At 35.2% G+C, this 20,699-nt stretch overlaps 1 protein-coding gene across 1 annotated transcript; it reads right to left on the bottom strand.

The window, feature by feature from the left end:
* Positions 1–3,154: 3,154 nt before the first annotated feature.
* LOC105437427 (sushi, von Willebrand factor type A, EGF and pentraxin domain-containing protein 1-like) lies at positions 3,155–20,244 on the bottom strand. The gene is made up of 16 exons (XM_030988329.1): positions 20,061–20,244; positions 19,357–19,548; positions 18,405–18,593; positions 17,923–18,108; positions 17,276–17,464; positions 16,769–16,954; positions 15,965–16,153; positions 15,243–15,428; positions 14,665–14,853; positions 14,171–14,356; positions 13,175–13,360; positions 11,426–11,629; positions 10,359–10,550; positions 8,463–8,648; positions 7,346–7,496; positions 3,155–3,347 (listed from the first exon to the last, which is right to left on the bottom strand). Exons 2-16 carry the CDS (start codon positions 19,382–19,384, stop codon positions 3,155–3,157), a joined length of 2,640 nt encoding a protein of 879 aa, XP_030844189.1. The 5' UTR covers positions 19,385–19,548; positions 20,061–20,244.
* Between the last annotated feature and the right edge of the window lie 455 nt (positions 20,245–20,699).

The following is a 20,699-nucleotide window of genomic DNA, read 5'->3' as shown; positions in this document are numbered from 1 at the left end:
GTGCATTGGTAATTCATCTCCCCAATACATAAGTGATAATGATAATACAGGGAAATCAGGATTTGTTCAAATGTTGCTGGGATCAATGTAGAATCAACACAATCTTGAGGAACAGTATTCTTAAGCTGGACAAAATAAAGTACTCGTGTATTTATAAACATTTATTTTTACTTAACAATCATTCTATATTCACCGAGACTGAACAAAACCATCAGTTAGTAGGTTTGTCCCTCTTTGAGAAGTCGCAGGTCTAAAGGAAATTTAAATGCAAGTTTTGTATTCACAACATTATATTAATGTTTGTGCTTGTAATTTGTGTTGCGTACGAAAGAAACAATAGACCCACCTTTAATACTGTCTCAGGAATAGTGATACGCACTATATAATTCTCTTTCTCTCAATTCGATATATCTCACACTGGAATAATATGTTTCTTTGATATCTTCCGTAACTATTTCATTCAAATAAATGTACGGGTATTCTTAAACTTCAAACCTCAGAGAAGGCAAAGAAGGATGAGCATTTTCACTTGCGGATAATAATTATCTCGACGTAGGGATGGTGGTGATATAAAAAATCGCACGCAGAAATTAAAAGTCGTATAAAGTCATTTCTGCTAATGAACGTAATTTATTTTATATCATTCTCTGTAGATTGACAACTACATATCAACTACTGATTATTCTACTTCTTTACATTATACAATTTCATTTGTCGTATTTCGGTTGCAAGCCTGTGTAAACATATATAATTCACCTGTGTAACGAAGAACAAAGCAACAATCGAAAGATAAACCATTTTCGTGATGTTCAAGTTCTTTTAGTTCTTAAACGCACAAGCATGAAGTGTTGTATATCCTATTATCGTCATCATTAATATCCTTCCATAACATATTAGTAATAGTAATATTAATATTAGTAGTAGCATTAGTATTATCACTATCAATATCATCATAATTATCATTTTAGTTATTAAATTTTTAATTTTTACAATTGTAATTAGTATTAATATTAGTGATACTAATATCATTATTATTATCGCTAACATTAATATTAGTCAATATCATTGTCATTTAACATTAATGTGAGGGAGGTTGCTATTCACTATGATTGTTAAAGGGTGTTTATTTAACCATTTATAAAAATACTGCGTTTTTTTCCAATACCATTATACAGAGGATGACATTGAAAAATACGCCTATTGTTATTATTATTAATTGTGTCATCATTATTGTTATAATTATCATCATTATCTTTATCACCAATATCATTATCCTTACCACTACCTTCATCGCCATTATTATATGATGCATGTATACATTTATATTTTGCGAGTCATTTTGGTAAAAGATCCAGGGTACCTTGCAAACAAATGATTTCCATTCGGTTCTGTGTTTGTTTATCTAAACATATATTTATATATCTCCTGTTCGTATATATATATTTCTAATTGAATGTCTTAATTATTTGTCACCTACTTATTTCTACACCGAGTTTTTGCAAAATAGGTTCTAGCTAGGAGTGGTACACATTTACAAGTACATTATTTATACCCTTACAACGTTTACATTTGCAAATTTTACTAAGCATGTAAATAATATATTTTTCCGATTTATTTTTCTTTAGAATATGACATATTAAAGCTTTCATTTAAAAAGTTTTCTTCTAAAAGGTTTGTTTAACTAGTCAAATTTGTATTCTCGAGTTACAAAAATCAACAACAAAACAACACTTAAAAAAATACCGAGAAGTATTCTTCTTTTGTTTTCATTGAGGATATCTCCTTTAGTATTAATGGATTCCTTGTGTATAAAATCTATCAATCAGCATAGTATCGGATACTTTGAAAATAACCTGCCCATGTCAAAGAAAGACAATTATTAATATTATTGTCAGATGATACAGCACAGATATGCAACAAGGCAAAAAGAAAGTGGCTTACTCTATCAACATCTTCCTGAATCAATTAGATTAAGACATCGAGGTTATCTTTTCGGAAATATCTTTTCATCTACCTTCATGTAAATGACGTGGGTTCAAACCCAACTCACCCCCTCTCCTTTTGTTTTTCCTTTGAATGTACATGTCTTCTTTTTATATATGCACTTGCCAGTTTACAATTATAGTTGACCTTAAGCTTTTACTTTTACGCATATCTGTATGATTTTATTTTTGATTATTAAATCCTTTTCATTTCATGAATGTGGTGATGATTGTATTTGTTCAAAGATTTGTTATCTTTCATTATAATACTTTAGCTCTTAAATTTTTGCGTTTTTCTTTCTTTTCTTTTAGAAAAGTAAACAGGTTACACGATGCTCTATTATTATTTGTCTATATATGTAAATAAAACACAAACAAGATTTAAATTCATATGTACAAACACATTTAAAAAAGAAATCTTCCCAAAGTTTGGAACTGGGCTCGAGTAGCACCTGTGCAAACTTATAGTTCCCATTACTAACTTCACCTGAATATTAGTAATACACATATTTACGTGTATATCTTTTGTATATGTAAAAATATGCAGATATATGCCTAAAATCGTATTTAAAACCATTACTGTTTAATCAACATTACTATTCTGTTATGTTGACATTCATTAGTATTATTATTTGCATTGTATGATTGTTCATATGTACTGTTATTATAACGGATGTTTTTTTTTTTTAAATTTAGATTTAAATTCAAATAAACTAATAAATGCGTGTTTCATCTTAATGTACACCTCTCCTACATACTGTACTTAAAGCAGAACTGGTTTAACCTTGTCTTAAACTTATTTCAATAATAAACATAGGATATTCTTATTTAAAAAATTATGCAAAAAATTCACAGAAACGTGAATTCGTTGTCACAATACAATATTTAGTGGATTCAGTGAATTCCAAGACATCAATTAATGCATTATGAGAAAGAAGAGGGATATTAATGGTATGCCATTTTCATAGGTGAATATTCGTGTAAATTATCGAGAAACAGGGAATGACTGCGTAAAATAACTTCTAACATTTGAAGGAAAGATTAATCAAAATTTATGAGAATAAAACAACAACACAAAATATAACAGCATAAGTATAAAAGAAGGCTAATAAACAAGAGTCGAGTTTTCCTATATGAAGTTCTCATTAAATCTAAAACTGGTAGTAATGTATTCAAGTTGGTTTTTCGTAGACTTCATAGCTTCGAATGGGATCTTCATTTTGTTTGAGGTATGGTTCGACATAGAGTGACTGGTCACCCCCAATGTAGTTGGCATAACCGTCAGGAACGTCGGGAAGAGGTCCTCTGGATCCCTTCTCATCTTGAAGGGTGTCTTTCGATGATGTTGCTAGATCATAGCCACGACTGTAGATTATAACATGAAATTAAAACAAATTTTGTATTCAAATACCATTTAATTTACTATTCAGATTTCAATTGCACCGTTAAATTCATTATGTAAAACATTTGTAAATGTTTGAAGTCGAATATTAATGAAAGAATATCAAATTATGTATTTTTTCATGAATATTTGTTTTCGAACGCTCTTTTAGGGGGGAAATCTTTGCAGAAGTGTCCTTCAAATGACACCCTCTTTCATTTTATAAACATATCTTTATTTTCATTTATTTAATAATGTTTCTAATTAAACACTTTTGTTGGTTTAGCTACTTTTAAAAGATATATCTATACCATAACTCAGACACAAATTGCCTGAATATGTCAACGTCTTTTGAAAAATTATCTAACAAAGTTGGTTAGGATTTTCCCCCGGAGTTTATTAGTGCTGTTATTGTTTTTCCTTCTAAGATGATATATAAAATGCATTAACAACCACGAAACCACCTCATTCCTTGATTGCGAGGAAACGCTTTCCTAAGTACTGGTAGTTTTACACATTATGAGCGCGAGCGGCGGGGTTCAGCCTCCTTCCATAAGTCCCAGCACACTGAGTTAATTAGAATTATGTAATTGATGTAAAAACGGTTAAATGCCTGGAATCAACGGAGAGTTGATTTTCATCATGATATATGTTGTACGTAAAGAGAAAATACACTGAAAACATAATAACAAGTTATTGTACAGATCTAGACATTATAGCGTACCGAAGCTGTGCCATCATAACAATCTTTTTTTTAGAATTTCTCAATTTTTTCTTCATTTTCCAAAAGACCATCAAAATTAATGTTCGAATGTCGAAAACCAATTGAATATATTAAGTATTGGCTGAGATATGACCCTATGAATAAATAAATGTTCTATGGGAACTCAGTGTTATAGTGCTCTGGTTCCTAATGTTATGAACCAGAGCACTACCACACTGAGTTCCCATAGGACATATATTTTTGGTGCCAGGTAAAAATGTCAGAGGTAAAAATGTCAAAAGGAAACAATGTCAGAGGTAAAAATGTCAGAGGTAAAAATGTCAGAGGTAAAAATGTCAGAGGTAAAAATGTCAGAGGAAAAAATGTCAGAGGTAAAAATGTCAGAGGAAAAAATTTCAGAGGTAAAAATGTCAGAGGTAAAAATGTCAGAGGTAAAAATGTCAGAGGAAAAAATGTCAGAGGTAAAAATGTCAGAGGAAAAAATGTCAGAGGTAAAAATGTCAGAGGTAAAAATGTCAGAGGAAAAAATGTCAGTTGTAAAAATGTCAGAGGTACAAGCAAAAAAAATGAATGCCGTCATAATATCTCAACACTTTTATCACACAGAATGTTGAGACGTACTGCTACTGCATGGGCTAGTCTATTATATTCCTTTCTTCCATAATGTAAATTTTATAAATGGCTGTGTGTTGTATTTCGTACATGTCCTGAGGATAATACAATGTGGAAAATAGATTTTGAAATTTATTTCGTTGTGATCAGGCTCGCATATAATGAATGTCTAACCTTTTCTATATATTGAATTGGTTGATGTGTTAATGTTTGTGAAACGGACCGGTTTGGCCGGTGGCAGCCTGCAATATTGTACAAAGTCTAAACGAAGAAATGGAAATTCTCGACAAAAGTCAAGTGTTAAAGTGAGTAGTGCATTTAGTACAATATAGTTACATAATCACGATGAATCACGAAAATTTACATATAAGGGCTGGTCGCCCCGAACTCTGCTAAAGCTTTAGCACCTCATGGCGGCAAAGGAATTGGAGTAAGAATAAGAAAATCAAGAAGTCGCTACGAAAAGTAAAAAGTCGCTCCGAAAACTAATAACCCGCTCCAAAAAGTAAAAGACCGTCTCGATTCAGAAGCTCATCCCCATTTTAAACTCTCCGACAATTATAAATAACGATGTAATTTAAACCGAACCTCTGCAAAGCGCACGCTTCTCTAAAATGTGATGGTGCGGTTGGCATTTAAAGATAAAGTTGAGTTCTGGTCATGCGAATGCATTGTGAAAGAAACGGTGTGGAAGCAATCAGAAAAGGTTGATCATCTAGCATAAACATGTAAGTATTGGTGTGTAGTGCAAGGTTTTGGAGTCATCAAAATGATAAAATCTTTGGCCCAGTCTTGGTAAAGTAACAAGCACTGTACACAGAAAGATATTGATATGGGACTACACAAACTTATGGCGTACAAATCGGGCCTCATTTTAAAGCTGTTACTTGTCATATCTGGGATATGAAGTCATTTGAAATAGATTTTCAGGGAATAACTTTTTTCTTTGATGTTCTTCCACACTTGCATAATAAGAATGATAACAAACGCTCACACATTATTGTTCACCTTTCCCCAGAACTCAACCTTCTCTTTAATTGATGTAACATGGGCGGATTTCTGCTTTGTATCGGAGTAACAAAGCTGCTTATTGATTTTTTCCCAGACTATTTTATACCGCAATAGTAATCGACAATATTTTATTGCAACGTGCGCACTTCGGGAATGTGATGGTGCGGTTAGCACTGATAACATGGCTTTCTGCTTTGTTTCAGCATGGACCCTACTTTCAGAGTATCAAAATACCAAGCCCACAAGAAAGTGGAATTGTCGGAAATATGCATTTATTGGAAATTACATATAATAGTAGTCATTGCCACGCAATTGAAATGTCCAACTATCTTCAAAAGTGAAGGGAGAAGTGGGGGGGGGGGGGGGAGGTTCATAGATATCTGATCCTTTTTTGTGGGCTGTACTGACTTTTCTTTTTATTTAATGATTACACCATGGAGCGACAACTCAGCCTATAAAACATGGCCAAACTTCTCGATTTTAGAAATCTTTTCCCCCAGAAGTTTGCTCAGTGTACCAGTACCATTTGCTTATACAAAAGCATAATATACCGGTATATAAATATTGAATAAGGCAGACTAATGGGACATGCATGGTTGCTACTCCGAGTTTCACGCCTTGCAAGCGATCATCAGACAACTGATAGCATTCGTCAAAGTACACGATTCCTCTACAACCTTGGTACAAATACGCTCAAAATAAGAGCTATACAATACAATAAGACTACAATACCTGAATACAATACAATAAGAATACTCATGAGTAATTCCAATTGTATTTTATTAGTTAAGTCTTATTTTAGGGGTATTTGTACCAAGGTTGTAGGATAACCATGTACTTTAAGAATGCTATCAGTTGCCTGATGACTGCTTGCAAGGCGCGAAACTCGGAGTAGAAACCATGTCCCATTAGTCTGGCTGCTCTGCCTAGGCATTGACCACTGTTCGGAAGGATATATAGCAAAGCATATAAGAGGAAGGGGGAGAGCAGCCGGGTCACCGTGCCCCAGAAGAAGAATACCCCCTCCCCGTCTTCCTTCGACAATAATCGGGCAAAAAGTCACAATTTGGGGCCGAAAGGTAAATAAATTTAAACTGGGAAAGTGGAAAATAAAGCAGCGGTGAAATAATGACTGCAGAATATCCCTCGCTGTTCTTTTTCGATAAGCCTAATATATAACCCGGATGTAACCATAACAAACTTGTCACATGCTTTTGTTTTTATTTTATACCTCTAACTGTTTTTACCTCTGACATTTTTACCTCTGACATTTTTACCTCTGACATTTTTTCCTCAGACATTTTGACCTCTGACATTTTTTCCTCTGACATTTTTACCTCTGACATTTTGACCTCTGAAATTTTGACCTCTGACATTTTTACCTCTGACATTTTTTCCTCTGACATTTTTACCTCTGACATTTTTACCTCTGACATTTTTACACCGAGCCATATTTTTTTCAGATGGTCATACTTCAGCCAAAACTAAATATATTCAATTGGTTTTAACCATTCGGACATTATTTGTGATGCTCTTTCAGAAAATGAAAATTAAATTTAGAAATTATAAAAATAGCTTTTTGACGACGTCACTCTTCACCACTCTATACGATTATTATAATAAACATTAACTTACTTTCTCGTGAAGATAACAAACGCAGCCATACACATGAGAACAAGGATGAATAAGATGACAGCTGTAACCAGAAGACCGGTGATAAAGTAATCCCTTCCCCTTTGCTCACTCTTAGAATATGCAATGCGCTCTGGAAATGTAGGTTTTCCTCCTGTAAATATAAGTAATTTGATTATAAGCAAACACCAATTATCATCAGATATATTTGTATTAAATTTCAGTAATTGAATTTGGATGCGTATATTTATTCGTAATCTAATTTGTATTTGTATTTGTATTTGTATTTTTGTCTTGTTTTTAATTTGTATTTTCCTTTGAATTTGTATTTGTATTTATATTCATATTCGTATTTGTATTTGCATCATTTCATTTGTTTGTGCATCATTAACATTTGTATTTCTATTTGTATTCTTCTTCGTATTTTTAATCGCATTTGTAAACGTGTTCGTCTTTGTATACATATTATTATTACATATGTGCTTATATTCTTTATTATATTTGTATTTATTTTTCTCAGATATTCGTTAAAAATAAAAAAACAGCAAATTCCCCTACATGATTACAGCAGCCCCGTCAAATATGTTAAACAAAATAAAAAATATAACAAAATAAATGCTCATAAAAAAGTTTTGCGTGAAAGAGATACGTGGAAAAAATAAGTAGGGAGGTAAATAATAAACAATAATAATACAATCCCAAATAGGTAAGTTGATACACTTTTATTAATAATTTGCAAAGAGATGAGCTTAATTTGAAAAGCAGTATCCTTTCTTTCTTTACAATTTGTGTTTCTTTCCAATCTTTTGTCAAAAATGCTTCGGCTTTTGTTATTCATCACCTTGTTTTACTCGGCCTTTAAACAGAGAAATATATATTGTGCAACATAAGAGCTAGTGTAAACTCTCCCTTATTTGAGGCGGCGGAGAGGCATTCTCTCATATTACTTATATTTACATTTAAAGGACCAGTTTACATTTATTACTTTTAATCTGTTAGTATGCTACAATTTAAGATGATAATCATTTACACCATAATTATTATAACTTGAATACAAGATTGTTATCAGTCTGGTACCACATTATCCCCTTATATCAGACATTTCAAAGTGTATAATAACCTCCGGGCGGAGGACAATCAGTTGAGCACTGGACGGAATTCCCTCGCCACAAGCCATCTGTGTGACATTCCCAAGCGAACCAATCAGAGTCGTCGTTACATGTGATGTTGACTTGGTCACCAATCTTGTACCGAGGCTTAACATTTTCCATGAATGAAACGACGGGGATGATTGGTGGATTGCATTCTGCAAATGAAGTATTTAAACATTACAACATACTGATTTATTGCGATTAGGGTATACGTGTACACAAAAAGAAAATTGTAAAATATTTAAAATCAAAGACTTCTCCCAAGACTCTTCAATGATTAGAGCAGACAAATAATTCAGGGAAGCTTCTTTCGAGCGCTTGTAGTTGCCCCAAAAAGTGCAAATATTTGATGATTGAAAATGGGAACTACAAAGTGACTCATGATATGTCTTGATAGAGTTATCGTCCACGTACACTCAGGTGCCATTTTCATTTGAATATCTGCATGTATGAGTGAACACCAGACAATCTTTACAAATTGCCAGATCTCACTTGCGTCAAGTTACTGGGTGAAGAATAAAACAGTGCATTGAACAGAGACAGTCAGACAGACACGCACACACACACGCATATACACGCAAACACACACACACATACACGCACATACGCACACAAACGCATCCACGCACACGCACACTCGCTCATACACACAACACACACGGTGAGAATTGTTTCACAATTTCCCCTTTTCTGATTAAGCATTTATTTTTCTATCAGGATCGCTGAATGTTTAAGTGGCATCCTTTAGTACACGTTCACTACCACCATCATGTCATCATCATCATTATCATCATCTTAATCTTCATCAACATCATCACTATCATCATCATCGTCCTGAAGCACAGCATCCGCCAATACGCACCAAGAGGACAGCGGCCACTCAACTTTTCGTACAAGAACAAGATTTCCCGATAAAAAGTAACAGTTTGGGTGGGCCTTGTCGAGAATGGAACGCTCATCTGTGTGCGTGTGTGTGTGTGTACGTGAGTGTGTGTGTTTGCGCTGTCCTTATACTGTCCTTATACTGCAAATAAGTTTGTGTTTAATTATGTTTATGTCAAAGCATCAATATTGAACACGTTTATTTTATTCAATTGTATGTCATGGTTTGTATTACACATCTGGAGAAATAAAACAAAATTGTAAAAAAAAAAAAAAAAAAAGTGTATATATTTGTGTTTGTCTGACTGTCTTTGTTCAATGCACTGTTTTATTCCTCACCAAGTAACTTGGCGCAAGTAAGATCCGGCAGTCTTGTAAAGGTTGGCTGATGTTCACTCATGCATGCAGAGATTCAGATAAAAAGGGTACCTTAATGTACTAGGATGATAACTCTATCAAGACGTATCATGAAACCCATGAATAATTATTCACACTTCAAACAATATAACTTTTACAAGGTGGGACATTTTTTTCTGACTCACTCTGTTTGTTTCGATCGTAAACGAAGTTGCCTTGATTATGCACGCTACAAACTGTCCGATAAACACACACACACACACACACACACACATACTCAAATAGATAATAAGCTCTTTTGAAGGGCACTTTATCACATTAGCTCTTATCCTCGTGTCATTTTTAGATAATCATGGTTATTAAAAATAAATAATGATTGAGTTTTCGTCTTGCAATTATTAATGTCCCGGTAATCGTCAGGCACCTACATGTATATGTACACTGTCAAAAATAGGCGATTGCGCATCAATGTGTTCAAAGGATTTTAGTAGCGGGATGGGATTCGATCCATCAACCCCTCCACTGAGAGTCAATTGAATGAAGCCCTATACCACGACGCCTCTTCATTTTTATTACATGCAATGACTTTACGACAGGTAGCTTTTTAAAACGTATGTTTTGCTTACCTTTGGGAGGGTCAGGGCAAACTATGTTTTGGCCTATCCATATTCCATCGTCACATGATACGTCGAACCAATCAGAACCCACGTTACATGTCACGTTCATCCTGTCACCGTCTTTGTATGAGAGACGAAGATTCTGAATGGTTGAGTCAATAGGCACTGCTGGTGCACTGCATGAGGCATGTGATGGAGGAACTGTGGAGAGAATATATGCAAATAATCGTATGGTGACCACGAGATACTTTAATAATGGGAAGCGTTGGTTCACATTTTTGGAATTCTTTAGGATATTTAAATTTGTGACGTTCTTAAAATAATTAATGAGTGAAATAATACATACACGTATTGAACAGGTGATATTTAAACCTCTCTCAGAAATACCTGTACGACTCTGCTCAGTAAATACAAGTTTATTAATCACACAGAACCAATAGTCTTCAAAATATTTACATTATATATTGTCATTGTAATGGCAATTCAAGCGTTTTTAAGTTTGGGACACCAACACATAAAAGGAAAACAATATTTATATTTAAAAATTTGCTTTAAATCCACAAATGCTACTAATCACGGTCAAAACTATTCGTCCTTGTCATATGGACAATGGAATAAAATTAATAGGTGGTAAGATTTTATGTTGAAGAAAGTTTGTAGGTTTAGGTGTGCAAAGGGAAATCAGATTCTGGAAATCGAAGAGATGAAAAGAGAAAAAAGGAAAGAAACTGTAATGAAAAACAGTTAAAGTTATAAAACAGGATTGAGTTTTATATGTACTTTGTATTTTTGTTTAACAAAATATCAGGTTCTCTGGAAAAAAAAATGTTATTCTAGATATCAGTGATTATTGTAACGGATTGAGCGCAAGATGTGCGTTCATCTCAGTGCGTGTTTATATTACTTTTATATTTATATTGTTATATTTCCCCGGGCCCCATTTATGCCAGGGTTATGGTTATGGTAGTGGTGATAATGAAGAAGAACATGATGATGATGGCGATGGTGATGGTGGAAACAAGGGAGTATAAGAAAGAAAAGATTTCAGATACAATACCCAAAATATATTTACTTACATGGAGCTGGTATTACCGGCAATGTAGGTGCTGCACAGGATATATCAGGGCCATCCCATAATCCACTTGCCTGACACCGCATGGTAAATTGATCATTGTTCGTGTCACATGTCACTGTCACTGTGTCATCGTAATTGTAGTTCAAATGATGACTTTCAATCGAAGAATATCTCGGAATATAAGGTGCACTGCACAGTGTTGGAGCTGTCATATTCACAGCATTTTGGGGATAGAAGAAGAAAAAAATAAAAACTGAAACCACTAAAACCTCAAAATAAAACATCACATTATACAGTGCGTCCCCCCCCAAAAAAAAAAAAAAAAAAAAAAAAATGAAACCGAGAATTATCGATGTTTATCATAACTTAACAATATTTATTATTAATAAATGACACATATTTGGAAAGATTAGGTCCTCCTCTTTCGGTTGATGCAACTCAAATAATGCATATTTCACGCATGAGTGATTAAAATGAATTTAAAGATAATGGAAACCAAAATGTCATTTGGCGGACCGTAACTGAACTTCAAAAAAAAAAATCACATTTCTAGAAAGTTGAGTTTCCGCCTTTCATTTGACACCTCAATCAGGAAAAATGAGCAAGGAATAACACAGTTCTGTTTGATTAAGGTAGTACTTGCATTTCCATAATTTTTTTCGAACGAACTCGTTTCCACTAGCTGCCCGCCGTAGTAACAAGCAACATTGACAACATACTTAACTCCGTTTCGTTGGCAATCAGCCATGCATGAAGTCTTTCGTCTACGGCTGATTGTCAACGAAACGGAGTTAAGTCCTTTGTAGGCAGCTAGTGAAAACAAATATGTTTGATAAAATTATGGAAATGCAAGCACTACTTTAAACAAACAGAACTTTGTCATTCCTTGCTCATTTTTTCTGATTAAGGTGTCATATAAAAGGAAAGAAATTCAACCTTCTAGAAATGTGATTTTCTCCTAGAAATTCAGATACCGTGCGCCAAATGACATGTTGGTTTCCTCTCTTCAAATTCATTTTAATCACTCAAGCGTGAAATATGCATTATATGAGTTGCATCAAATGAAAGAGGAGAATCTAATGAATTCCGAATACACTAACTTGCAATGTCAAGCCTTGGGGTCACTTTCACGATTGTGTGTTACTCCGAAGGTTTTAAATTTGCGAGGATTTGTTATTCTCAAAGATTTGTAGTCTGACGGCTCATAATTTTGTTGAAATTTTGCAATTCTCAATATGAAATAAGGTGCATGATTATAAATATAAAAAAAATTACGTTAATCTCAATGTTTGTAATTCTAAAATTATTAAGTTAATTATAGGGACAATACAAATGGCAATTATGAATCTATTCCACAGTTGCAATTACAAACCATCTCTATTTTTTAAGTTTATAATCCATATAGCATTGTTGGCATTGATACAAAAGATCAAACCTTTGTAGTAACAGTACTTTGGAACAGCCATCACAATATTGAGCCGTCGGACTTACTTTAAAACGTTGAATGTTTTGCATGAAAGTGGCTTGGTACCGATTATATTACTCTATCAATATGTGTTGATACTCGATAAAAAAAATTCGCATAATTTATCCCATGTGCGAGTTATCAAATTAACATTTTAAAAAGACGATCTTCTTCTGCATATGACCTGATGCAGAAAAATATAACCTGTCCTGCATTTAATTAATTTTAAGTTAAAGTAAACCGATCACATTGCCAAATTAGTCAGATAAAAATCAAATATCTTACGTTTGGCTGGTTCTTGGCAAGACATTTCCGGTCCACTCCAAATTCCACTGTTGTTACAATGGAGGGTAAAACGATCGTTGCTTGCATCACAAGTTACAATCACGTCATCACCTGGGTTGTAGGTTATTCGGTAGAATGCAATGGTAGAATGTCTTGGAATAACAGGAGCACTGCATTGAGATGGAGCTGATCGTAAAATGTTACATAAAGTCATTGGAGGGTGAGGTTCGATGCAACAAGGAAAACACGTATGTAGCATAAGAACATGAATAAATAATCAGGTAATAGTAAAGACAGCATCAGTAATATAACGAAAAAAAATATACAACTGTCAATAGCATTGTTAAGCCTAGTCTAGCACAGACAACGATGATATTAGAATAAAAATGTGAAGTCAACACTATACACATCTGTGAAGCACCTTACACATAATATTGCCCTTATTATATTGAGCATTATTTCCAGCTCCTCAGCAGGTATTCTCATCAATTATTCACAATGACAACACCTCAATTAAATCGCAGTCTGTCCCAGGTAAAATGATAGATCGTCTTATTTTCCCCCGATAATTAAGTATACAAAATGTATCAATGCTTAGACAAGGATATTGATACATATACATGGCCATGTTGATTGTGTAGTTATAACAAAATATACAGACATCAATAATATTTGTTAGGATCCCACACACATACATACATAATTATTCAATTTCTAAAAATATGTCCTTTATAGTATGGTTAAATGTTATTTTGTTATAGATACATCAGGCATTTGGGACAATTTTATTTGTGTTGGTCAAACTCTTTTTTAAATTGTAAACTCTCACAATTGGTACAGCACCTGTCAGTGTTCCCTGGATCTAATTTCAGATTCATTCTATATATCCCCACCATCATGACCATTGATCTGGGGCTTGTATAATGAGAAAAGCGGTCGAATTCGGAGGGGGGGGGGGGTAAGTGAATGCAATCAAATCAAAATTGAAAGTCTTACATTGCGGAGGTCTAGGACAGGACACCACTTGGCCTGTCCATTGACCTTTCGTGCGACACCGAAGAGTAAACTGAGCAGTGCTGCTGTCACATGTCACGGTAATGCTGTCATCATAGTCATAATTCAGTTGCAGGTTTTGAATGGTTGCATATCTTGAAACGTAAGGGGCACTGCATTTCTCCGGAACTGTAAAGAAAATCAAGTACAGATGATGGTTGGTACAACAGACATTTATCTACTTTTGAGTATTATCTGATTTTTCCCTAAGCGTAAACGGGGTTAAACGGGTGCTGCTGAGTGGTAAAAGGAAAACAATTGAGAGGTTTCCTGAAATAATCTGTTGACCACAACCACCACCGACAAAAAATATACACGTGAACGCGTAGGAGGATTGGGGTGCTAAATATTATGTATTTATTTACAAGTTAGCAGATGATAGGTGGGTGGATCATTGAATAATGATTAATGATTAATTAATAAGACATTAACCTAACCTTCTATCGGCGGTGAGCAAGTAGAAACGCTACCCGTCCAAAACCCATCTGAGTCGCACTGAAGGGTAAACGACCTGTCTGTATTGCTGTCACAGGTGATTGTTACACTCTCACCGATGATGTAGGCCAAACGTATGTTTTCAGCTGATGCATACTTTGGGATGTATGGACTAGTGCACCGTGTAGGGGCTGTGAATGGAAACGCATACGTATGTTTATTACAAAATCATAAGCAGTTTAGACAGAGAACGTTATGATCAATATCAACAAGTTAGGAGCTGATTTATAGATACCATAATGTACATTGTTGGTCATAAAGATGGAATAATTTTCGTTAACCAAATTTATGGAATGATCTTGACAAAGATTTATTCCCAATAAACCTAGAATATATCATTGTCAAAATTATTCCAAAAATTGGGGTAAAAAAAATATTACACCTTCACGACTGGGCTCGTATAGTGCGAAAGCCAGTGGACATTTTTTTTTTTTTTTTTTTTTTTTTTGGGGGGGGGGGGGGGGGTTCAGACAAAAACAATGAATCAAATCAAATCAAATTAAAAAATAAAAAGGGTTACCTGGGATAGGTACGGGACAAGAAACTTCCTGGCCACGCCATCGACCTTTCGTGTCACACCGAAGGTTAAACTGAGCAGTGCTGCTGTCACATGTAACAGTAATACTGGCACCGTAGTCATAATTCAGTTGCAGGTTTTGAATGGTTGCATATCGTGAAACGTAAGGGGCACTGCAATTCTCCGGAGCTGTACAGAAAATCAAATAAAGATGATAGTTGGTACAACAAACATTTATCTACTTGAAATGTTATTTTATTATATCTACGGACGTAAACAGGAGAAACTAAGAATAATGTTGTTGAGTGATAACAGAAAACAATGAAGTGGTTGGATTGAATCTTATTTTGACTACAACCACTAACAACGCCAAGTGTTAGGCTCATTATTTACGTATGCGCGTAGGATCAATGGGGTTATATATGTTCTTTGATATTTAACTCTTATCCTGCCACAGGGCTAATCCCCCCAGTGCCAGATTTATAACGAGATAATCGGATTAACGCGATGGTACTAACAATAGAGCGTGCAAAGCACTAGGCACAGTCCAATAGGCATGAACAATAACTGCTATTACGAATGTTTGCTAGCATGCAAGAAGCAGCGTAACAATAGCGTGCACGCAGCCTCATGGCAGGCTATGAGTTAAAGGTTTTGGACAATAGATAGGTGGGTAAATAAATGAATAATAATTAATGAATAGATGAATAATAAATAAAGCTAACCTTCTATCGGCTGTGTGCAAGAAAGGACACTACCCGTCCAAAACCCATCTGGGTTGCACTGAAGAGTAAACGACCTGTCTGTGTTGCTGTCACAGGTGATTGTTACACTCTCACCGAGGCTGTAGACGAAACGTATGTTTTCAGCTGATGCGTACTTTGGGATGTATGGACTAGTGCATCGTATAGGGGCTGTGAATGGAAATAAAAAACGTATGTTAATTTAACAAAAAAAAAACATTTGTAGTTTAGACAGAGAAAGTTTGATCAATATCTACAGTTTAAAGTAGGAGCTGACTTATTGATACCATGATGCACATGCTACAATTATGGATAATGTCGAATACCTTTACGACAAATATCGCAGCAATCAATCTCGAACCTTACGTACTGGACCTCCTAACTTTAACTATCAATACCTATCTCTATAAATTCTTCGTCTCGAGATAGCCTTAGTTATAATCACAAGTGACGATATATCCGAAGTTCTCATGTTAAGCCCAGTTCAAAATGTTACCTGATAATAAGTCGGGTCTTGAGTTACGTGCCAAACCAGTTTCTCTGTTAATGTCATAACATATTGGGCAATTAAATTGTCGTTGGTTAAACCCTTTTTGGAAATGTGAACTTTTATAATTTGCACAGTTACTTTTCCCTGGATCTAATATGAAGATTTAATTTATCTTCCTCTTTCATCATGACCATTAATTGATGGCTCATATATTGCGAAAGCCAGTCGAAAGGGGGGGGGGGGGGTTCAGGGAGAAACATTGAATACAAAAAAAAAAATACAATTAAAAGTCTAACCTGGGGTAGGTACAGGACATGACACTACATGTCCGTTCCATCGACCTTTCGTGTCACACTGAAGGTTAAACCGATCACTGCTATTGTCACATGTCACGGTAATGCTGTCACCATAGTCATAATTCAGTTGCAGGCCTTGGATGGATGCATATCTTGGAACGTAAGGGGCACTGCACTTATCCGGAACTGTAAAGAAAATCAAGTAAAGTTGATAGTTGGTACAACAAACATTTATCTACTTGAAATGTAATTTGAATATATCTTTGGACATAAAAGGGAAAATAAACTATAATGCTGTTGAGTGATAACACAGACAAAATTAAGTGTTTCAATGCTAATTTTTTTTACCACAATTACGAACAACAACAACTGCACAGTTCATTATATTCGTGTGTGCGTAGGGTCATATGTGCTCTATATATTAGGTATTATTTACAAGTTCTTTACAATTGATAACTATAGGTAGATAAATGAATTAATTGTTAATTAATAATATGTATAGCTAACCTTCTACGGGCGGTGAGCAAGTAGAAACGCTACCCGTCCAAAACCCATCTGAGTCGCACTGAAGGGTAAACGACCTGTCTGTGTTGCTGTCACAGGTGATTGTTACACTCTCACCGATGCTGTAGGCCAAACGTACGTTTTCAGCTGATGCATACTTTGGGATGTATGGACTAGTGCACCGTGTAGGGGCTGTGAATGGAAACGCATACTTATGTTTATTAAAAAATCATAAGCAGTTTAGACAGAGAAAGGTATGATTAAATATACAATTTTAACCTCTTTTACAGATACCACATGAACGTGATAGAATTATAAATAATGTCAAACAGTGTTACAACCAATACTGCAGCAATCAATCTCCATCCCTAAGTACTGGACCTCCTAGCTTTAAATATTAACATCTATGTCTATTGTTGTTGTTCAAACTCTACTGGAAATCAAATCTTATTCGCTCAGAAAATGGCATTTTTCCCTGGATCTTATTTCATTTTTCTGCTATCCCCCTTTACCATCACGGCCATGAATATTGGGCTCGTAGATTGCGAAAGCTAGTCGAAATTGGGGGGGGGGGGGGGGGAGTTTCAGACAAAAACAATTAGTCAAATCATATTCAAATCAAATAAATTAAGAATTAAAAAAAGTCTTACCTAGGGTAGGTACGGGACAAGAAACGTCCTGCCCTCTCCATCGACCTTTCGCGTCACACTGAAGGTAAAACCGAGCACTGCTATTGTCACATGTAACAGTAATACTGTCACCGTAGTCATAATTTAGTTGCATGTTTATAATGGTTGCATATCGTGAAACGTAAGGGGCACTGCACTTATCCGGAGCTGTACAAAAAATCAAATAAAGATGATAGTTGGTACATCAAACATTTACTTACTTTAAAACTTATTTGAGTATATCTCTGGACGTAAACAGGAGAAACAAAGAATGATGTAAATGAGTGATAACACAGACAAAATTAAGTGGTTGGATGCTATCGTTTTTTTTGTACCACAACCAAGAACAACATCAATCTATACAGTTAATTAAATACGTGTGTGCGTTTGGGCTTAGGTATTATTTACACGTTTTTTTTAATATTGATGGCTTGGTAAATAAATAACTCATAAATAAAGCTAACCTTCTAACGGCGGTGGGCAAGAATGAAAACCACCCGTCCAAAACCCATCTGCTTTGCACTGAAGGGTAAACGACCTGTCTGTTCCGCTGTCACAGGTGATTGTTACACTCTCACCGATGCTGTAGACCAAACGAACGTTTTCAGCTGATGCATACTTTGGGATATATGGACTAGTGCATCGTGTAGGGGCTGTGAATGGAAATGCATACGTATGGTTAATAATATAGCATTAGGAGTTTAGACAGAGAAAGGTATGATCAATATCTACAGATTCAACTAGGAGCTGACTTATTAATACCATAATGTACATGCTACAATAATGGATAATGCCGAATAGTTTTACAACCAATACCGCAGCGATCAAACTCTTACCGTACTGGACCTCCTAACTTGAACTATTAACACCTATCTCTATATAATGCTTCGTCTAGATATAGCCTTAATAATCACAAGTGTTGATCGATCTAACATTCCGATAATAAGCCACATCAAAATGTTACCTGATAATAAGTCGGATCTTTAGTAACGTGCCGAGCCCCATACTATTTGTATTTTCTAGCAGTTTGGGCAATTGGATTGTTGTTCGTTAAACTCTGTTTGGAAATTGAACAATTACAATTAGCACAGTAACGGGCACTTTTTCCTGAATCTAATAGGGATCTCATATGACGAAAGCCAGTCGAACTTTTCCTGTCAGGGGGATAAGTTTCAGATACAAATGCACATATATGTCGTTATATTGTTCACTTCTTTAAAAACCGCAATGCAGCATATAACTAACTACAAGTCAGCATATTTATTGATATATTTCAGTCGTTGTCAATGTTTATGATCTAAAGTGATCGAAATTGAAGAAAGAAAAAAAACTCGCAAACTTGACTCTTATCGGAGTCCCGTATTTATGTACCGTCTGTGGCAATAATAATAATGGATACACATATGTAATAGATACCTGAGACAGGTGGCGGGCACGTCTGCATTGGTCCACTCCATAACCCAGTGTTTTCACAAAGAAGACTAAACGGTTGAATGGTGGTATTGTCACATCGGAATGTCACACTGTCTCCAAGGTTATAATTCGGGCTAAGGGTTTCGAGCGTTGAGTATCTCGGGACTGAAGGAGCATTACAGTTCGTAGGAAGAGCTAGAGTTGAGGGAAACAAATTATAAGTTACTTGCTTCACAACTGTACTAAATGCCTACAATTTCTAATTTATGTCTGAACCCCTAGTTTTGCGGATTGTGTAAACTAAACTAAACGAAAACAATATGTTTTACTTTCACCAAATTGCGAATACTTTTCACGAAATTAAGTGCAACAAGAAAATATATACTGACTAAAGAACAAAAGAAGCAATCACGTATGCAACAAATTCAGCACTATCATTTGGCAATTAGTGCCCATCAGCTTCACTGACATTGCGAGTTTACAGTGTCTTACCAGCTCAGGATTCATTCGGGTAATTGAGTTGGACTATGGATATGTGTTTATGAACAGAGCGAATTATTCCGTTCAGAACGTTTCGTAATGGGACGAACATATTCACGCATCGTACACCTGACTGAGTGTTAGGGGTTTTGATGCATTTTTTAGATTCAAATCTTAATAGAAGCAAAGTGATCCTGAAACGGGTACGGATTGGAATATTATCTTACCCCTTGCGGTCGATTCAGGGCAGGATACAATCGGTCCACTCCAAAGCCCTTTGTTATGACACTGAAGGTTGAAGGTATCAGAACTGGCATTGCACGTCACGGTAATTTTGGCACCAAAGTTGTAGTTGAGACGAGGATTTGTAACATGTGCGTGTGCGGGAATGTACGGGGCGCTGCAAGGAATTGAACCTGTGAGGAAGGTCATAATCAATTATTTTAAAATGATTTTGTTTCGTTATTTCTTAACAAGAACAAAATTGTACATTGCAATTTGAGAGTATCTCACCCAATGTAATGCAGTGACAAACTATTTGTTGCGGATAATGAAACTTCGAAATTTAAGAATAATGGAAAATACTTCGACGTTATTTTGATGATTCTTCTTTTGGATTTAATTCAATATGGATCCCTTGAAAAGGGTTGTAGACGGTAATCATTAATAACAATTGTCTTCTGGACGTTACTGCTGGGAAGGGGGTACGTGAGGAAAGAAACTTCCAGTTAAACGCATTACCTAGTTTGTAGCATATCAGTATTTGCTTGGGTCTTATGTGATATTTAATCAAATGTGTTTATTGGGAAGGGATGGATATTTTAGTATGTTTTGTCTCCTTTGTAATTCTGCTTACGGTAATGTTT

The sequence above is a fragment of the Strongylocentrotus purpuratus genome, unplaced genomic scaffold (assembly GCF_000002235.5).
Source record: "Strongylocentrotus purpuratus isolate Spur 01 unplaced genomic scaffold, Spur_5.0 spur5_scaffold_17, whole genome shotgun sequence".
NCBI classification, from domain to species: domain Eukaryota; kingdom Metazoa; phylum Echinodermata; class Echinoidea; order Camarodonta; family Strongylocentrotidae; genus Strongylocentrotus; species Strongylocentrotus purpuratus.
This window is presented reverse-complemented; position numbering and strand designations above follow the sequence as displayed.

Coding starts and splice junctions, on each gene's coding strand:
- LOC105437427 (XM_030988329.1), bottom strand. CDS start 19,384: ATGCAGACGTGCCCGCCACCTGTCTCAG. Junction 14,357..14,664: donor TTGCTCACCGCCGATAGAAG/GTTAGGTTAATG, acceptor TTTTCTTTACAG/TTCCGGAGAAATGCAGTGCC. Junction 10,551..11,425: donor GCCGGTAATACCAGCTCCAT/GTAAGTAAATAT, acceptor TTCTCTCCACAG/TTCCTCCATCACATGCCTCA.